Below are 21389 nucleotides of genomic sequence, written 5' to 3' on the forward strand. Positions count from 1 at the left end.
AACAGGAACATGCTGTACCTTTCACCAGCAGCAATAAAACACACAGGTCTGTGCTTTGTCTGAGATGGCAGTCTATGTTTGCACTCCTACAGGGATAAAATACCTCAAACCACCATTTGATCTCCGGTGCCTCAAAGCAAAACTTTAAAGGAGTCTCTGCGATGACCTAGAAAGCTGCAGCACATGGTAAGAGATGACTTACCTGCATCCATGCTGGGGTTCATCTGGTGGTCACTAGTCTCTCCATCCTCACTTAAATAGCCTGGAGGAGGTGTCTCTAGAGGCATAAAACGATCACACTGTCATTGCAGTGGAATTTTAGACACCAGAAACATTTACTTCTTTATTCACAAGGAGCTACATTTCCTATTTATTACTTTTCCTCCTCAAGCTGCTGAGAGGAGGAGCTGGCACAGCCAGGATAATGGGCACAGTGTGTTTGTGAATAACAGAGGAGGGGGGAACAAAAAAATCCGGATTTTCAATCCCATGAAACTTTAAGCCATGTAGAGAGTTTTCTGTCCACATATTTTCCCTCTCCTGGTGTGCAGCTGCATAGCTTGTCCATGCAAATATGGTGTAAATTGCTTGTAAAAGAGATACATAAATAGAAGAGCTCAATTCCACCAGAAATTTCCAGGGTTTTACTCGAAGTAAAACAGCTGAATGTCATTCAAACCTAAACTTAAGGGAACGTTCAGCTTTAGAATCCACAATAAACTGAATGTTGAAAGGGAAGAGGTGAGTTCAAAGAAAACAAACCCAAACTATAAACAGCACTGTGGTGTGTCTACATTTACAGCTTTCATCTATTTTTGCATAGGTTCCCACTCCTTAGCCTCACAGTAATAATGGAAAGACATTCCAGTCATCCAGCCTGGCATATACGTAGACATGACCCACTGTGCAGTATGACCCTGCTCCCTCCACTCCCAGAATGGAAGCTGTACAGTACCTGGAATGTAGTTGCTCTGTGGCTCGATACCTGCTGGGAAGTTAGTGTTCTCTGGAATAGAATGGCTGTAATCATCTAATGGTGGGAACTCAGCTGGGATCTCTGTGTGCCGAGGCACCAGCACTGGAGGTAACACTGCACAAATGGGAAGGAACAAAAAGAGACACAGCAGCAGTGTTAAGCAGCTTTAAACTAAAATGATTGAAACTCTGGAAAATGAAGAGGAACCAGTTTGGAGGAACACCCTTAAGTACATGCAATGCCAAAGTCACTAATTAAGGGACACAATCTGATGATTGCTTCTCCAGGGGGGGCTAAAGAAAAGCTGTGGAGGGACAGTTTCCAGGGGCATGTGGAAATAGGGCAAGAGGCAATAGTTTTAAATCAGAGCAAGGCAGATTTTGACTGGACACTGGGAAGAAGTTCTTTACTATACGGTTGGTGAAACACTGGAACGGGTTGCTCAGGGAGGTGGTAGAAGTCTCATCCCTGAAGACATTCAAGATCAGGCTGTTTGGGGTTCTGACCAACCTGCTCTAGTTAAGAATGCCCCTGCTGAGTACAGGGGCATGGAACTAGCTGACCTTCAGAGGTCCTTTCCAACCATATGATTCCATGAAAAAAAAAGATCAGCAGTTAAAGAGGTTGTCCTTAACGTATCTCAGCTAGGGACAGGATACATGCCTAGCTGAACACACCTAGTCTGGCTGCCCCTTCTAAGGCAATAAAACAGGTCTTCTTGAAAAATCATTTCAGAGAAGTTCTACCACATTAATTCAAAAGGAATATATTTCCCACAAAACGAAGCAGCAAGGTAGGATTAGCATACACATCCAGACTGGTTCTGCAGATTTGCACTGACACGCTGCAGAAGCATCTGCAGCTCCAGATGAAAAGCTTCTCCAGAGGCAGGAGGAGGCTTCAGAAGAGGAAGTTCAGTTGTGTTGGGAGCTATTCTTTAACCTACTTCAACTTAACAGTGAGTTTATCCTTAATACCAACTACTAGGGAGGCACTGAACACTCTCATGGTTCATCCTTGTGTCTGCTGCATGTGTGAGTTGTTTACATGCACACCATGCCACATTAGAAACCTGGCAACAATGCAACCTGCTCATCTTGTATTTTTCACTGATTTGAAATTATATTTTCCCCCTGAGTGCAGATTCATAAATTATTCTACTGCATACAGTAAGAAATTATCATCAATAATAGATGCCCTTTGGTTTTAAACCCCTACTCCAGTTGCTGTGTTCAGTTTTGAAATGCACTTACAAATTCTTTTGACTGTCTGTCCAGCAGATCGAGGGAGGTTCTCCTCCCCCTCTACTCTGCCCTGGTGAGACCACATCATGTGTACTGTGTTCAGTTTTGGTCTCCCTAGTTTAGGAGGGACAAGGATCTGCTGGAGACAGTCCAACAGAGGGCTACAAGGATGATGAGGGGACTGAAACACTGCCTTATGAGGAGAGGCTGAGTGACCTGGGGCTTTTTAGCCTGGAAGAGAAGACTGAGAGGGGATTTATTAAATGTTTATAAATATCTGAGGGCTGGGGGTCAGGAGGGGAGGGACAGGCTCTGCTCCCTGTGATAGGACAAGGAGCAATGGATATAAACTGCAGCACAGGATGTTCCACTTCAACACAAAGGGCAACTTCTTTACTGTAAAGGTAAAGGAACAGGCTCCCCAGAGAGGTTGTGGAGTCTCCTTCTCTGAAGACTTTCAAGGCCTGTCTGGATGTGTTCCTCTGTGCCCTGAGCTAGACGGTATGGTCCTGCTCCAGCAGGGGGGCTGGACTCAAGGATCTCTTTGGATTCCTTCCAACCCCTAATATCCTGTGGTCCTGTGACTGGCACCGAGAGAAGCTGAGCATCCAGAGCCAGAGGCAGCAGTACCTGGGGTCTCCACTCTTTGGTAATGATAAGGATTCACACAGACTTCATCCTTCTTCATGTTGAAGGCATACTCGCACATCTCCATGGCACGCAGCTCATGGTGGCTATGAAGGTCTGGCCACCGCCACAGCCGGCAGTAGATCACATGGGGAAGACCCTTCCGGTGGGACACTTGGAGTCGGCCATCTAATGATCTGCAGTCAGAAGATCAAGATGAGAGCAATTTAGACTGGCATTAACACATGTATGCTACTGATCACCACCCATCAAATGCTACACAGGAGAACCCCATGTGAAAACTGCAGACTTCAGAGAGAAGCTCAAAGCACAGGCTGCATGGCCAACACAGCATCTTGACACAAACCCAGGAGGTGCCAGTCACCAAAGCCTGCTGAGATGGTGCTGCAAGGAGGCACTGGACTTGATGATTCAAACCTTTCCAAACAAAATGCCTCCATGCTTCTCACTCTAAGAATGACACTGAGGTGCTGGAGCGGGTCTGGAGAAAGGCATAAAACTGGTGAAGGGTCTGGAGAAGAGGTCTTGTGAGGGGTGGCTGAGGGAACTGGGGTTGTTTACTCTGCAGAAAAGAAGGCTGAGGGGAGACCTTCTGGCTCTCTGCAACTCCTGAAAGGCAGCTGGGGCCAGGAGAGAGTTGGTCTCTTCTCCTAAGTAACAAGTGATAGGACGAGTTGCACCAGGGAAGGTTTAGGTTGGGCATAAGGAGCAAATTCTTCATGGAAAGGGTTGCCAATCCCTGGAGCAGGCTACCCAGAGAAGTGGTGGAGTCACCATTCCTGGAGTGATTTAAAAGACATGTAGGTGTGGTTCTTAGTGACTGGTTTAGTGGTGACTTGGCAGCATTGCATTAATGGCTTGGAGCTGATGATCTTAAAGGTCTTTTCCAACTGAAAGAATTCTGTGATTCTATGACTTCACTCACAGTCTTCAGGCCACGAGTTATCTCTGAATACTGTGAAATCTCTGTTTGCTCTGGATTTATTAACTTTCTGAAAAGAGGTTAATTTGGAGACAGGGACAAGAATTACAGCAAGTGAAAATCCATCCATTTAGTGGCTCTTCTGAGGCATTTTTGCATCCCAAACCAATAGACCATTTGCACAGCCCTCAGCAATTTATGCTGTCCATGTAAAAGGATTTAAAACATCTGCTAATAAAATTAGACTTCTGAAATACAGAGGGACATGCCATATATGTAGACATGGCACTTCAGGCTGTGGTGATCTTCAGTTGAAGGTCAGAACTGATGATCTTAAAGGTCTCTTCCAACCAAAACAATTCTAAGCCTACAAATTCCCATTGTGATAAAACCATCTCAAATTCCTATGAAGACCTTTTCACAAATACTACAAATAAGGAAGGTTTCAAGTTTCCTTTTCCAGCTTGAAAGGAAAAATAACTCTCAGCATTGCTTACTTCTGTTTCTGCATCTAGCCTGTGTCTCCTCTAACCCACTTTTCACCTATGCTCAACTCCAGAAGACCCTGTTCCCAGCAAACCTTCCTGGGAAGCAAGACAAGCACATTGGGGTTTTCTCCAGCAGAGGAAAGAGCTGGAGCAGGGTCTCCTCTACCCTGAATGAGGGCTCAGCTCCCTGAGCCACTAAATGGGAACTGCCTCCAGGCACTTGCTTTGAAGTCTAACCCTTCATTTCCTTTCTTTTTCCTAATGACTGAAATGAAACACTTCAGGGGCTCAGGGAAATGAAAGATTTCTATTTTTTAATTTGTCCAGGAAAGGAAAAAAAGAAAAAGGGGAGGGGGAGGAGGGGAGAGAGAGCAGAAAATTGAAATTTTACTCAGAATTATTTCCCTTGGTTCTTTGTGTTGGCAGCAAATGTAGCAAAACACAACAAACCCAAACCAAAGCACACAAACAATTATTCCAACAGTGGTTGTGTGCTCCTCTTGGCTGCCCTAAAAGAGTTTTCCCAAAAGCTTCTCTGGCACAGCTTGGCAGCACACACACACACACACCCCTCCTGTAAACACTGATATAACAAGGAGGAAGGCAAAACACAACCATTGCAAGCACTTGATTTAGGGCAGCAGGAAACATGGCATGTGCCTGTTTGGGTATGAGGCACACATGGAGGCCATGCCACCACTGAGGGACTTGATGGTACAGGTTTCCAAAGCATCTAAAGCCTGCAAGTCCACCAGAGTCCTGGGAGATGCACGGTGCCCACAGTTATTATTTCTAGTATGTATTTCTTCATATTGTGTTTGGTATTTACGGGTCAGGCCTTCTCAAGCTGCTCTGTGATGCAGTGCTACGACCAACCAGCTGTGTGCCTGGTATGTTTTCCAAGTCTGTTCTTATGTCAAGCTCCTTCTGAGGGTGGGAAAGCAAAAGTTAGGCTTTCCAGGTGGAAGAAGCCCAAGGAGGGTGCCAACACTAGAACTGATCTTCTGTGGAAGGTAGGAATCTTGATATTGATTTCAATGAGGTCAAGGCTTGGCTTAGGTCAGTTTGGGAAAATGAATAAATAGTAATACCAAAAGTGGGAAAATGTTCACAAAATTTAACTATTCTAGACTAGGCTGAAACAAGGAACAAGACATTTGATTTTCTGTTTCCCTTTCAAACACCTTTGCCTGCTTGGAAGGATATCTTGCATCAAAGTGAGAGTAAAGGAGATAAAAAAGAAGACTCACAGAGAGGATTCCAAGTATCCCACAAGAAATACAACTGTGGTAAATGTTCTTACTGTCCCCAGTCACCATAAAGTGAACATCAGAGCAGCAGAGACAACCTTGGGATGAGGTTAGCCACTGAGGTGGGCTGACTAAGCCAAAGCACATATGATGTTTGGATTATGTGCAAGGATTTTATGTCTCTACATTTCCCAGGAGAGAAGAAACTCTTTACACCTACAACAAACCTCCCAGTCAGCTGGAAGGTAACATGCACTGCTTCCCATCACCCCAGGATCCTTGGTATAAGTAATGAAGACTTAAAATCATTACCATCCTCATGCCTGATCTGCTCTGGATCCATGGCCCTCACCACCTGGGGTAGTGGAGGAGCCCTTCCACCAACAAAGCTTTTGCAGAAAACAGTGGAGAAAGACATCAAGTCACTGCTGCCTGAGCAGTTCCCAAACCCTGGACAGGTTCAGTGGTTATCTAAACCACAACCAGGCTAAAAGCCTACCACAGCTCTCTCAATCACTGGTATCACGGCTACAGGTTTGTTAGTGGGGACTACATACAGTGGAAAATGTGTTGGTCTTGCTGTCTACCACTGCTCAAGCCACAAACACTAAGGCAGAGTAGATTGACTTCTCTACAACCTCATCTAAAAAAGGCCTTTTTTAGAGTGACAGAGCCATATGTTTATTTTCAAACATAACAACCTCTCTTTCTCCCCTCTCCCCTCAATATGGAGATAAGGTAGAAGAAATGACATTTCCCCAAAGCTCTGGGGGCTAATTACATTTCTGTGATTGTGAAATCTCTTCCCAAGATCTCTGCTCAGGGACTTGAGACAAAGCAACATTGTCTGCATGTTCTTGGGAAGAACGTGGCTAAGGAATAGGGCAGTTTAGTTTCCTTCTGCTTTCCTGCCACAACTCTCAAGGAGTTATTTTCTCCAAAGTAATAAACTGCTGTGGCTGAGATGGGATAGAAGATTAGGTGAGCAAACACTGTGCTCTGCTAAATCCCAGAATCCCAACATGGTGGGGTTGGAAGGGACCTCTGGAGATCATTCAGTCCAACCCCCCTGCTTAAGCAGGGTCACCCACAGCAGGCTGCCCAGGATCACTATGTCCAGGTGGGTTTGGAATCACTCCAGAGAAGGAGAGTCCCCAGAAGTTCTCTCCAAAAGCAGCACTGTTTTGGCAGGACACTGTGTCTTCCAAGTGTCTCTACATTATGTGGTGAAATTAAAGAGCAAAAGTTGTGAAGAGTTCTTTTTTTTCACAGTGCCAATGTTTAGAGCAAGCAGGTGATACAGACTCAGTGCCAGAAGCTGTTTTTTGGTTCATCTTCTGTAAGTAGCACATGTCCTGAACTTGCAAGATATGAAAATATTGTGATCCAGAAGCCTGTTTGACTAAGGGTAATCTGATGAGGTGTAGTTATCATTGCCTGCGAGTCTGAGAGCATGTGGGCTACAAAAGCCTGCAAAATAAAGGGAAAACAAAGCCAGAAGGCAGCAAGATCTCTGAGCTGAGTGCAGCTAGCAGGGCTCTAGAACAAAGAAATAAATTCAACAATGACTCAGAAAAACAAAGTCCTCATATGACAAGAGAAGCAGCAGAAAGGAAGACAGCAGTTCGGTGATGTCAATCACAGAATGGTTTGGGTTGGAAGAGACCTAAAAGATCATCTAGTTCCAATCCCTCCCTCATCACGGGCAGGGACACCTTCCAATAGCCCCAGCAGTGAAGGATCAGGCTCTTGAGAAGAACAGCAGAGACCAATACTTCCCCATATGAACAACACCTAGCAGAGCCTTAGGTGGCAGTGCTGGGGCAGGAGAGCAGCCTGATGCCTCACAGCCTCATTGCCTGTGCTGTGGGGGTTAGCAACGAAGGCAATGACTGTGCACCCATATCCTACAGCTCAGAAGACTCGGTGCTTAGTAAATACGCTCAAAGATAAGTTAGACAAAGGCTTGAGGGGTGCAACCATGAGCAAGAGTCCGGCAATAGAGAGTTATAACACACCTAGTGCAGTTATAACCAGAGATTAACTTTTAAATGAAGAAATGGAGACCAAGACCTCAGGAATGCATTCAGGTAATTTAGTTGCTTTCACAACAGCACAAGGTACTGTCAGGACACGACTGCAGTGCCCATAAGAAACAAAAAAACCCCTCAGGCTCAACACCTTGAGGATTGATCCATCCTTGTATGTTGTTACAAGGAAAGTTTAACACCCGAAATGCCTACTCCAAGCTTTACAGACAGCTGTTGCTCAAAGACCAAAGGACAAGAGTGACTCTTAATAGAAAAAGCAGAGAAGGGAAGGTCAAAGAATATCAGAATCACTGGAAACTTTGGGTTTGTTTTTTTTTAAACCAAACCTCTGCCTGAAAAAGGAGTAAATAAGAGAACATGACATTGCAGAACAGGAATTTGATTTCCAGACCTGGCTGGGGTTTTTGGTTGTTGTTTTGGGGTTGAGTTTTTTGTTGTTTGGTTGCTTTCCATGTGTATTTTGGTTTTGTTCCCTATATTCTGGTTTAATTTGTTGAGATCTTTAATCAGAAAAAAAAAAAAAAAAGTCAAACTCCAAGCCCTATGAGGAGAGGCTGAGGGAGCTGGGGGTGTGCAGCCTGCAGAAGAGGAGGCTCAGGGGTGACCTCTTTGCTGTCTACAACTACCTGAAGGGACATTGTAGCCAGGTGGGGTTGGGCTCTTCTGCCAGGCAACCAGCAACAGAACAAGGGGACACAGTCTCAAGTTGTGGTGGGGGAGGTCTAGGCTGGATGTTAGGAGGAAGTTGTTGGCAGAGAGAGTGATTGGCATTGGAATGGGCTGCCCAGGGAGGTGGTGGAGTCACTGTCCCTGGAGGTGTTCAAGAGAAGACTGGATGAGGCACTTAGTGCCATGGTCTAGTTGACTGGCTAGGGCTGGATGCTAGGTTGGCCTGGATGATCTTGGAGGTCTCTTCCAACCTGGTTGATTCTATGATTCTATGTATTTGTTATTTCTCATTTTCCTCAGAGAATTTTCAGTGAATCATGAAGGTCAGAAATGACCTCTAAGATCATCCAGCCCAACCTTCTATTCAACACCTCCATACAGCTTCTCTCCTCCGGATGGGTAATGAAACTTCCTTGCACCCCTTAAAGTAAAGCTGAAATCAATGGAATGCAGCAATGCAAATCAAGCAAAGGGATACAAGATGTTAGAGAGGAGGTTGTCAGGGTTCAAATTTACTCTGACAGACGATCCATTCATACACATACACTCTTGTTTGCAAAACCTATGAGTTTGATAGCCCTGTCATTAATCTTCCAAGACAGCAAAATACTGAAAGCTCAAGTACCCAGTAACGCCAGCATGTGCAAAAAGGAGTAAGGAAAAAAGAAAACCAATCAAGAGTTAAAGTTACACATTTCTAAGGAGTTCTTATTAAAAACCAGGAGCAGAAGCTGCTTTTTAAACCCATGACAAGTAACCTGGATGCTCTAAAATGGACCAAGAAGTATGGTCACAGGCTTTTCTCTTCAGCACAAAACATGGTAAATAATTGCTTACTGGCCCAACATCTGGTCTACTCCAGGAAAGTAAGGATTTGTTCCTGTAGCTGAATCTGGCTTTTGTGTGCAGAGCATTGCAATAGGCACAGGACTTCACTGAGAGGCTGGATAAAATCACAGCTTTCCCTGAATATTGGCCAAATGAACAACACTGAATCAAAAAAAACCCAACCCATGCAGCACAATTGTAACTCAAAAAGCTGATCCCTTGCCATCTCTTTCCCCTCAATCTGTTCAGCATCAGTAGATTTTCCAATCTCTGGTGCAGTTTGAACAGTGCCGTCATTCAAGTTGTAGAAATAGAAGAAACTGCATCAAACTGAGGTTTGTGACACACATTATCACTCTGACAGAGAGGAATCAGGTCATTAATACTTCTACTTAGCACTGAAATTCACAGGATATTGAAAGAACTAAAACACCTCATTGCAACACACCTCTATCCTACAATCACAGAATGGCTTGAGTTGGAAGAGACTATAAGGATCATCCAGTTCCAACTGCCCTGCCATAGGCAGGGACATCTTCTACCAGACCAGGGTGCTCAAAGTCCCATTCAATCTGGCCTTGAACACCTCCAAGGAAGGGAAGGTTTTACTCCTATGTAGAGGGTAAGATTTTACCCTAAAGCAATGAAGTTAAATGAATCTCCCAAAGTAAAACAAGAGTTGGTGTCAGAGCCAACAGTAGGGATAAGGAGCTCATCATCCCCTCAACTATCAACAAGCACCACTCTTTTGTGCTGGTCACTCTTGGACTACTTTTTCTTCCCACTGAAAAAACAAAACCACATCTCCTTCACATTTGCAGAGGGTAGCTGACTTCAGAGACTTCTGTCCTTCACAATGAGTTAAAGAGGATCAGGAAGTACAAAGAGGGAGCAATGGAAGTTTGGGAACCTGTGGAAAGGTTATGAGACCCTTTGGGCAACCGCTGCATGTGTACTTACAGGCAAGCACAGGATCACAGCCAGTGGGTGACATAGCTCCATGCATCTGCTGGCCATGAAGTCTTCAACAGAGACTGCTACAATCTACAGCCTACAGTATCAGGTACAGATTTTAAAGGTAATGAGCAATTCCCCTTTCTTCCGATGCTGCATTAATTCTTCTACTCAAGTCGCAGTTGTTCAGGGTTTGAAAAGTAGCTGACAATACAGATACCACCCAGATACCTTGTGTGGGCTCCTAACTGCCTATTTACATCTCTCAGTCTTTACCAAGGCTTTGCAGACTTCCCCTTCCCCCACTTGAAAGCTGAAGAAATACAGCACGGAGAGTTGATGTCAGGATCAGATTATGACAGCATGAGTCATTTATTAAGATTCCAGTAATGCTAAGCTCTTTAGCAGGTGCCTTGAGACCATATTTTTCAGGGTCTAATTTCAGATTCAGACACAAGGGCGTTTTATTGGTTTACCATAAACTCTGTCCATTGTTGAGGCTCTAAAAGCACCTTGCCCTGCACTCCACAGCTCTCTTCTCTGAGCAGTGTACACGTCTCCTCCCTGCTGGCATGCAATTAACAGCTCAGTTTAATTTAGATTTCTTTAAAGCTATGGATAGATCTTGTTTTGTCATGTAGTATCACAACCTAACTCCTTCTCCCTTTGTATTTCTTACCACTCTGTAATTTACACCACTTCTGCTCCTGCCACAGCTACACAATCTTGGCTAGCAGCTATCAAACCCAGCCCCCTTTCCTCTATTTTTAGCCATTTTGTAATTATATGCCACAACATTCTCTTTCACCTCCTCCCTTTTCTGATAGCCAGTAGCACAGAAGGTAGGTACTTCAGAGACCCAACCATATATGTCCTTCACCCTCCTGCCTCTGAAAGGACAAGACACATCCTAACGCTCATATAAGGCTTAATCACAAACTCAACTCTAAACTTGCTAGTCAACACCCTGATATTTCTGCCACCTATGCTTGTCCAGCAGCACCAGGTGGACAGCAGCTCTCAGACAAGGTGCACTCCCCTGCTGCCAAGGAAAGCAGTGAAGTCCCCAGCATGGCACTAACCCAAAGACACACTTGTTTTTAAAAACTGTAGCAGAAGTGATGCAGTTGAAGTACCTCTGATAGCACCCCTTAACCCTCAGGAAGCCCACAGCTATTGGCAAACATGTGGATATGGTGCTTGAGGAACATGACTTGGTAGTGATAGTGGTGGGATTGGGAACTCTAGGTGAGCTTTTGGACTTGATGATCTCAAAGGTCTCTTTCAACCTCAATAGTTCTAGGGCTCTGTAAAGCAAGGTAAAATCCCCTTAACTCTCCTTGCTATCACTGTCAGCTAGGGCAAGCTTGATTTGGCTAAGAATAAGGTAGCTTACTACCAACTTACCATGAACAAAACTCTAGAGAACAAGGGATAGAGGTGGAAGCTGAAGCCAGAAGTGTTTCTGAAGGTATGTGTCAGCTGGGTGCCTTTAAAAACCACTGAGTGGAAGACCTCCAGGAGGGCCAGAAGGGCCTGGGGATGGACTGGAAAGGGCAAATTGTTTATTCTATCTCATAATCCTGCTATCTCTTTATAAGTAAAATGTACAGCTAGCTCACTCTCTTTTCTCTCTCCTCTCCTCCTGGGAAGGCATGAGCTCTTATCAGGCACACGGGGGAGGACGTTGAGCTTCACTGCAGCCTTGAGAGGCCTGGGTAATCTTTCATATGCCTGTTTGAGCCTTATGTAAGGAGCCAGGGACAGGGGGTGGGGGCTTGGGTTAGAAAAGAACACTAAGGCCTGAGTATTAAGCCATGGACCAGGGGGAAAGGTTTTTTTCTGGGTATGTAGTGTGGATTTATATATGCTGTATTCTGTATTCTGGATTTATGTATTCTATACATATTTTTGAATATAATTCTGTATTTCTCTCCAATTTGGCAAGAGGGTTACATTTTTCCCCTCGGGGTGGGGGGCAAAAACAACCACCCACTTCTTTAAACCAAGACAGTACCAGATCCAAGCCATTTCCCATATTTTGAGGAGCAAATGTGACTTTGGATATGATTTTTATAACTCCTCTAAAATTTAAATCCATTTTTTCTAACCCTAACCCTGATCCCTTTATTTATTTCAAAGTTTCCTTGCCCAAATCTGTGTCAGACTCATCTAAATTTATTTGTGCTTAAGCCTTAAGGGGAATGGGGGTGGAGGAAGCAGACAGAGTAAGAAGCTGAGCCTCTCAGAAGGAGCATGCCTTTTTGAAAAGTCATTTATCATAGGAGCTGCTCATTTCTTCCCAGAATTTCCTCTTCAGCCCCGATCGGGAAATCCAAAACCCAACAAGCTTTCATCCAACCGAACCAGCAGCTTCCTCTCCCCAAGGAGATTCCAGGCATGCTGATGGGTCTGTGTATTTGGACATTTCATAAGGAGAAAACAGAGGGATGGAAATGCCAAAGAGATTCAAGATAATCTTCCACAACACAGAGGGAATTCAAAATAAAAGTACTACAGGAAGACTGAATAACTGGAGCACACGGTCCTGCCAGCAACCAAACAACAACCCAGGCTGCTGGAAACATCAGTTACTCTGTTAGCTTCCATGGCACTTAAATTGATTCACACTTAACATCTAGCTTCAACATGCACCTTAGAATCATAGAATACTTTCAATTGGAAAAGACCTCTAAGATCCAAAGTCCAACTGTCAACCTAACACCACTGTGGGCATTAAATCATGTCCCAAAAGTGCTATGTCCACACATTTCTTGATACTGCAAGGGAAAAAAAAAGTCATATTTTCACTGAAGTAGGAGAGCTTTGCAAATGAGCTCAGCTGTTGATATAGCCTGAACTAAACCAGTGCAGAGAATCAAGAGAAGAATCTGCTCCTGCATTAGTGAAAAAGAAACTCATGTACTGCACAATGTTTAGACAGAAGTCTCACACCACGAACTGCTGCCTCAAATATATCCATCTGCTAGCACAAGCAAAAGTGATTATCATAGTGTGTGCTGAAAAATGACAGCTTTAAGACCTTGGACTCTCCTTCACAATGTATACAAGCGCCAGTGCCTTCAACAGAAACTTCATATAAATACCAGGAGTCAGAACTGACTTCTCAGACAAATGTTTGTGCCTTTTATCAAGTTGGGACAAAGCCAACATTTCTTATGGAAACATTTTTGGTGGTCCTGGGCAAAGATGATGTTTACTTTATGGCAGATATAACTAAAAATACATTGTGTGACAGCCTCCAATTATCTTGTTTGGAAGAGTCTGAGGCTACTCGAGGCTCGTTGCTGTTATTTTCTTTATTATATAGTGAAAATGTTGCTGCTTTTCCTGTAATTTGAAATGCAGCTATTTCAAGATTTGACATCTGTGTCTGGACCTCCTCCGCATGGATAGCAAGACCCAGGGTGAAATTTTCCAGACTGCCCATCTCCCATTTTCCAAAGCAAGTCAGACGTGGATCGATACTTCCCTTGAGTTACACAGATCTTTCAAGTCTTCCATTAATTCCACTGGCACTACATGACAGCCTTTTTCAGTCTGCTTTAACAACCACTCACATAACTCTTTGCACAACCAGTACTAATTAACAGCGCACCACAAACAAGGGGCCCAGGTCCCACAGACACTCACACTTCCATCCAACATCCTCCTCCACTCCGAGCCCCTCCACAGGGCTGACCTTTGGGATCCATTTGACAGCAGAGCTACACATGTGCTCAGACTGCTCCCTCTGAGGATCTGCTCTTCATTAAGGCTGATCACTTTTGTGACGGTTTGGGAGTTAACCTGCTTCCCCACTCTTATGAAATCACCCAGACTAGACTCAGCCAGCTGGGAGTTAAGGAATGAAGCTTTATATTCACAGCCTAGCATAATATACAAGCAGGTATTTACAATATATTACAACTACATGCAGAAAATACACACGTTAAAAGTAATACAGAAATACAACAGCCCTCCCAGAAATCAGAGTCCCCAGGAGGGGCTCCCAACCACCCTTCTACTTTCTTTCCACCCCTCAACCTTATCCCAGAGTCTGTCTTACGTGCAAGGTGAGTTTGGAGGATCGACAAGGGGGGTTAGAAGCAGAATGATTAGTTGGGTTACACAGATCCAAGCAGAAGAGAAACAAACACTCCGACAGACAGAGACACTGTCTTATCTCTGTTTGTGCTCTTGGTTTTATATGTCTCAGTGAACCTATGAGTGAAGCAGACATCACCACTCTTTCTCTTTCACAGCCTATAATCTATTTTTTCTCATTAAAATATTCCAATTAGCTTCAAACAAGCACAAACTTTAAAGGAAATGCAGCTTGCTTACTAAAATGACAGTTGAGAGATGGTTGAGGGCACATCCCTGGAGATATTCAAGGTGAGGCTCGACAGCACTCTGAGCAACCCAACCTAGTTGCAGATGTCCCTGCTCACCACAGCGGGGGGGTCGGACCAGGCGACCGTTAAAGATCTCTTCCAACCTGGGCGATTCTATGATAAAAAGCTTATCATTTGGGTTCCTCAGCCTTTGGTCTTTCCTCTTCTTCCAAACAATTAAGCACCTCTCTTCTCCAACGGAGCTTTCCCAGCCTCTGACCTGCTCTGGCATCCTTCAAGTTGCTAATGAATCAGTTCTTGGATGAATCATTTCCCATGTGCCGACTGTGCATTTCATCACTGGGCCGCTTCGCACAGACTTTCCTCCTCGCTCCTGGTGACAAAGAACTGCGCCTGCTACCCAAACAAGCCTTGCTGTTTCCACAAGGAGTTAACAGAAGGTGTGTGCCCTGGCAGAGAGGTGAAAAGGCTAGTGGAAGAAGGCTGTGTTAATTTTACAACTCTGACTTCCTTAATTATGAGTCACCAGCAAGGCAGGAGAAATTCAGCTCAAAAAAATAAACCTCCAGGAGTGTGATGTCTTAGGGGAGCGCTGCAGATTTAAGATGAAACGCCTCATTAAAAGCCCACGGAAGTTAATATTTTACAGTCTCTTATGTCTGTAATTACGAGTGAAATCAGAGACTCAGGACTCTGCAAGAATTCCTGTCTACTTAGAGGAAGGACTTTGTAAACCTCTCTGTCTCGTAATCAGGTTTTATAACACATCTGAGGAGGGCAAGGGAAGAGAGGAGGTGGTGTTATGGGCATTTTAGTTGTTGGCTTTGTTTTGGGAGGCTGCTCCTATACAAGGAGAGAAAAGGGTTAGTTGTAGCAAAGAGGTAGAAAACACTTTGGCTAAAATGTTTTTGTTTGTCTTTTCCCCCTCACCAAAACCCTTTAAAAGCCAAAAAGGAAGCTGTGTGTAGAGCCTACCTGAAAGCTTCCTTTCTTTTAGTAAATGTATAGGCCAGTTCAAAGGGTTGGGTTTTTTTTGAGGCTAGGACTCACAGCAGACGTGACATGCAGCAAGAGAAAGTCATTCCCTCAGCCATCCCCTCTGGCCAAATTAATTATCTTACTCATGTAAGCCAAATTCTGCTTTCCTGAATTACAGATTAAGTTTTAAAAAGAAAATCCTTAACACACTAAAAAAACACTGAGGAAAGAAAAGGGGGAAGAGTATTTTCCCCATGGGGAATTCCCTTGCTCCCCAAAATTCAGACTTTTATGTGTCTCTGCCCATGGCAGGAGTTGGAACTAGATAATGTTTAAGGTCTCTTCCATCCAAATCAGCTTGTGACTCTATGTTGCTTCTGCCTCAATCAGGGTGCACCATTTTGCCACCACAACCTGCAGCACTCACTGTTACCTACTTGAAGGTTAGAAGTTAGTGAAGGAACTGGAGCAGCTGAGTGAACTGGGATTGTTTAGTTTGGAGAAAAGGAGGCTAAGGGAAGACCTCATTGCTCTCTACAACTCCCTGGAAGGAGGCTGGAGCAAGGTAGGGGTTGGTCTCTTCTTCCTAGTATCAGGTGATAGGATAAAAGGAAATGGCCTGAAATTGTGCCAGGGGAGGTTTAGGCTGGGTATTAAGAAAAATTTCTTTCCTGAGAGAGTGGTCAGGCATTTGAACAGGCTGCCCAGAGAGGTGGTGGAGTCACTGTCCTCAGAGGTGATGAAACGTGGGCATGGCACTAGGGACGTGGTTTAATGTCCATGGTGGTGTTAGGTTGATGGTTGGACTCCATGATCATGGAGGTCTTTTCCAACTGAAACAATTCTGTGATTTCTGTGATAAGGAAAGCAGCACTAACAATCACAGACATTGTCCCTCCTCCCTTTACTCTTTCCCAAACTGCCTCAGCTCTGTGCTGGTGATATGGCTGAGAGCAAGGACGTAGAATTTCAATGCTTCACTCTGACTAATGCAGGATGTGTGGGAGAGCAGCAGGGCAGCATGAATAACAGCTCGACAAAGCACGGCTCAGTAGCACGCTAAGTCGTTCTTATCATCCAAACAGGATCTCCAGCATCTGCATGCACATGTACCTTTCCTGTAAAGGTTTGATCATTACTCCTGCTTGCAGGGAAATCCAGCTGGTGTGGCATAAAAAGGAGCAGGAAAAAGCAAGCCGCCGAAATCAACATAAACAAATGCTTCATTTTCATGTAAATGTCAGTAAGTAATAAAAACTGGGAGGCAAGAAGTGATTAAAGAACAGTTCAGAAAAAAAAAACCCCACCACACAAACAGGTTGCCCTTCAACCACCACAGGAGACAGAGCTGTTCCCAAATGAGATGTTTTCCAAAAGTTTTCCATGAGGTGTCCATCACGAACAGCTGAAAATATCAACTGCATCAAAACTCACATTTAAGCAACAAAGAGCTACTTCAAGTAGCTTTCCTGTTGTCATCTCCCCCCTTCCTTTTCTCCAAACTCAAAAAGAGTATTTAACATTGGTGTCCTGGGAACCTGACTGGAGAAATGCTTAAACTGGAAGCAGATCTAGAGCTTGCCAGAGAAAGGGGAGCAAGGAGGGAAGCAGACTCACAGGTAAATATTAGTTTGTACTTGAAGAAGCCAGAGCACACCTTAAAGCTGCTTTTGATTTTCGTGCCAACTTCACACCGTTCCCTGTCAAAGGCTGCCTGGGCAGGGTGACGCAGGGCAAAGGAGCGCCTGGTGTCTTTGGCAGCTGCAGCAGGGTGACAGGGATGCTGCCAGCCATTATCAGCCAAATTACGGAAAACGATCAGCAGAATTCCAGAAACAAGGGATGTTTTTCTTCCTTGTTTTCTTTCTGCCCCCCTTTGGCCATTGCCTGTACTTCCAGCCACACAGGAGTCTGGCTGGACTGGTGTGTGTGGGTTTGGCACTCCCCAAAGGGGCAAGGAATGCTGTTTGGGTGCACGGCTCTCCTCACCGCTCCCAGGCCAGTAACCACACAGCCTTCTCTTTCCCAGGCCTCCTATCACCTTGCTACCTTGCAGCATTCATGAGTTACAGGCCAGTGACTGAGCAATAATCCTAGCTAAAGACTGAAATCTCTTTAAAGCCACAGGAGAGATTCCTCCTGGCCAGCAGCAGCAGATCAGCATCCTTGAGCTGTGACCTGAGAGGAGAATCACAGAATCACTGATAGGTTTGGGTGGGAAGGGACCTTCAAAGGTCAGCTAGTCCAACCCCACTGCAGCCAGCAGGGACATCTGCAACTAGAGTAGGTTGCTCAGAGCCCCAGAGAACCTGACCTGGAATGGTTCCAGGGTTGGAACTTCTCCAATGTCTCCAGGCAACTTGGGCTAGAGTCTCAGCACCTCAGAGTCATTTCTTCCATCTCTCCAGTCTGAATCTCCTTCTTTTAGTTCAAAACCACCACCCCTTGTCTTGTCACAATAAGCCTTGCTAAAAGGCCTGTCATTGAGGACAAAACAATTTTCAGTTCTTCAAATTCTAAAGCATTTTGAAAACTATTCAAGTGTACAATCTGTCCATCTCTGTGGTACAACCAAGATGTGAGTGAGTCTAATCGATTGCTCGACAGGTCACAGCAGCACTACAGCACTTTCATGGCCAACATGAAGACCACCACCACCTGCTCCAAATCAAAGCCTGAAGGAAATTTTAAAAGCAAACCATAATAACCACTGCAGACAAAATGCAGACAAGAGACCCAGGAACACCAGCCAGCTTCTCTAAAACAACACGATGAGGCATAGAAAGGTTAACACTCAATTACGACCTTCTTTTTATGTCTCTTTAGCAGCACAAGGCACCCACTGGGTCCCTGGGTCAGCAGTGACTCAGAGAAGAGAGGCCCTTCCAGTGAATCATCCACACATTTTTAAGCACCCTCCAGGTTTGGTTGATTGGGAGGTGTCTCACTACCTACACCTTCCCTAAATACTATCCAGGCTGTCCCGAGGTATGAGAGTGAGAGCAGGCAAGCAAGGGTGCAGAAGAGCAGACAATCCTTCCTGAACATCTGAATGCTATGAGGAAGAACAGAAGCCACACACATCTCTGGCAGCACTGCTCACTCCTCCAGCGTGTGAATATGGGCATAAACTACACGAAGACAGGGAAACAATGGGATAAGTCACAAATATTTGATTTCACAAGTCAAGACAGTTTTCTTTCCCCTCCCCTCCCCTCGTGACTAAGCCTTTGGTCCACACACCCACTCCATCCTCAAAAAACAACTCCATGAAACAAATTTGATTGCTCTAAAATACACACAGGCAATGACCAATCCCACCTCCTCCTCCTCACAGCACTAATTCTATTTACTAAGAGTCTGCACCAACTGTCTGCTTTGTACATAAGAGGATCCAACTCCCTCTCTCAAGGAGACATTAAACACTAGCGAGTCCAACTCCTCTCTCTTCTCCTTACCTCTTTCCCAAAGCTGTGGACAACACTGTTTGCCCAGATAAACTTCCTGAAATCACTCCTAGCTGCTTCCAGGGAAAGGATACAGCAGTGCCCAGTGTGTGACCAGAACTGATCCCAAACCAGCCTTCCCAAAGCATAGCGAGGAAGTAGGAGCGGTGGACTGTGCCACAGAGGTTCCTGGCTTTGGGAAAGGGAGAGCAGTGGCAGCTCTCCATGCCTTGCTGCCTCCCAACATCTTGCTGAGTTTATCGCCTCAGGCTTCGTGCCTCACCTGGAAGGTGGTGCTGCTGCTGTGTTGGCTGAGCTCTGCTGGTTTAATGGCAAGGATGCTACCTGCAACTGGGGCAAAACCCACAGATTTCATTCCCATCTTGGCACAGACCTGTTGTTAAACCTGACTCTAGGAACCCACCCACCATCTGCAACCACTGCTCCTCAACACCTCCAGTAGCCTACTCACTATTTTTTTGTTTAGTTCACTACTCACACCTTGACAAATAAAAAAAACCCCAAACTAAAAGATACCTTTTGTTTTTCCTTCCCTCTTAGCAACCAAACCAACTTGCCTACCCTCATGTCATCCCATCTAACCTCTTCCTCCTGTCTGGTACACCAGTTAAATATCTTGTTCCTCCAATCCATCAAAAATACAGCTGCTAAAATTATCATTCTGACCCATCAATCACACTCCTCTCTTAATCTGTCTGGTATCTCTTGTAAGGTATTAAGTTCGATCAGCCTAGGGCCTTGTTCTCAAGGCACTCCAGCCCACTTTCTATTGCATTTGAGAGCTCCTCCCAGATTATTTGCCCAGACTGGACATCCAGCACATGCTTCTCCTCGGCTTCTCCTTCCTTTCCTACCTTGGCCCCTCTCCTGCCTTGTGCAGCTTTCAGCACTTCATTTGGGTTCAGACAAGCCTTCTGTCCCTGATGATATGGAAGGATGACCCTTCATAGAATGGTTTGGGTTGGAAGAGACCTTCAAAGGTCATCCGGTCCTGCAGTCAGCAGGGATGTGGGCAACTAGAGTAGGTTACGCAGAGCCCCAAACAACTTGACCTGGAATAGTTCCAGGGATGAGCATCTCCCACCTCTCTGGGCAACCTGGGACAGTGTCTCACCATCCTCGGCATAAAAAAAAAAAGTCTTCCTTCTATGTGGTCTGAATCTGCTTCTAGTTTAAACCACCACCCTCTGTCCTGTCACACCAGACACTGCTACCAAGATCAACCCCATACTTCCCTGCCTCATTTCTTTGCAAAGGCCACTTAAACCCAGCTTGCCACACACTAGCAACATGATGCAAGCAGACAAAAAGGTTTACAGGGAGGAGCTGGTGCAAAAATATTGAAGTAATTAATATAGCCCATGATTACAGTTTTCTCTGGGTATTCCCATGAGCACCATCTTGCATCTTTTAGACTGCCAGCTAATCACTGCAGGGACAGTCTGTGCTCCTCCCCCCCACCTTCCAAAGCAATAAGCATATTCTTGGCAGCTAAATTATTAATAAGGAACAAATGGTAATTGATTTATAGATGAGCCCATAAGAGAGGATTTATCTTCTTCAATTGTCTAAGTCGTCATGCCCACATGGTTTTGTCTTGGGTCTGTCTCCACCAAAACATCACTCTCCCACCCAGCACACATCCAGCTCCAAATTATCTATGACCTCTTTCCCTCTGTTGTATCTGACCAGTGACCAGATACTACAAGAGGGAAACAAAGTGCTGATTGTTCTCTTTGTCACTCTTTCTTCTCAGCCAGCAAGAAAAAGCTTAACTGGATTAGTTCTTAAGATTTTGTTTTTATCTGCTGTGAGCGTGTGAAGAAAAAGAAGAAGAAAAAGTACTGAAGGAAAAGATGAGTTTTGCATTCAGGCTTTGAATATGCTGAGCTTGAGGAATTAGCTCTCTCTCTGCTGGTGGAAAGTTCCACAATTCTGGCCCAGCTCTTCATACCAGGAGTATCTCTCTTCTTCTGCACGTTATTTCCTCACATTTCAGCTCCAACACTTCCAACAACAACCTTCTCTCCTGTTCTGCTGAATGAAGCAAGGATCTCTGGATAGGTCTTCCCCCTGATATGAACACAGGCTTACTTGTAGCACCAGCTTGAGAAGCAGCCCCTGAGAGCAGCTACTTCACAGACTGTTGTGTTTATTGTAATTACCAGCACCACACACACATCCTATTGCTTTCCTCACGCTCACCACAACTTGCTTGGCATGAAGAACTGATCAGCAGTCAGCTTGCCACAAACTCAACCTTTTTAAGGCGGGACCTGTGGCTTTATTGAAAGCAACACAAAGTTTGTTTCTAGCAACATGATGGAGCTGACATGTAAAACGTGGCACTGCTGCTCCAGTGCTGGCTGAATCCCAAACAATGGGAACTCTTACACAAGGCAAATGCAGCCCTTCAAAGGCTTGTAGGCAAATACACTGTCACTGAGTATTTTGTCATGGAAGCAGGAGCCTAAAAATATAACATGAGCAGATAATGCACTGAGACAGGCCGGCGCACATCCTGTCTTGACTCTGTAAACACCACGATGCGAATTG

At 44.9% G+C, this 21389-nt stretch overlaps 1 protein-coding gene across 1 annotated transcript in view; it reads right to left on the minus strand.

The window, feature by feature from the left end:
• SMAD3 (SMAD family member 3) overlaps positions 1-21389 on the minus strand; it is a 91342-nt gene that overhangs the window by 24226 nt on the left and 45727 nt on the right. Inside the window, exons 2-4 of the mRNA XM_064157908.1 lie at positions 2851-3044; positions 956-1090; positions 203-277 (exon numbers count right to left, since the gene is read on the minus strand). Of these exons, the coding sequence (XP_064013978.1) occupies positions 203-277; positions 956-1090; positions 2851-3044 (404 nt within the window). The remainder of the gene's footprint in view (positions 1-202; positions 278-955; positions 1091-2850; positions 3045-21389) is intronic.

This window comes from Pogoniulus pusillus, chromosome 17, assembly GCF_015220805.1.
Source record: "Pogoniulus pusillus isolate bPogPus1 chromosome 17, bPogPus1.pri, whole genome shotgun sequence".
In the NCBI taxonomy this organism is placed as follows: Eukaryota; Metazoa; Chordata; class Aves; order Piciformes; family Lybiidae; genus Pogoniulus; species Pogoniulus pusillus.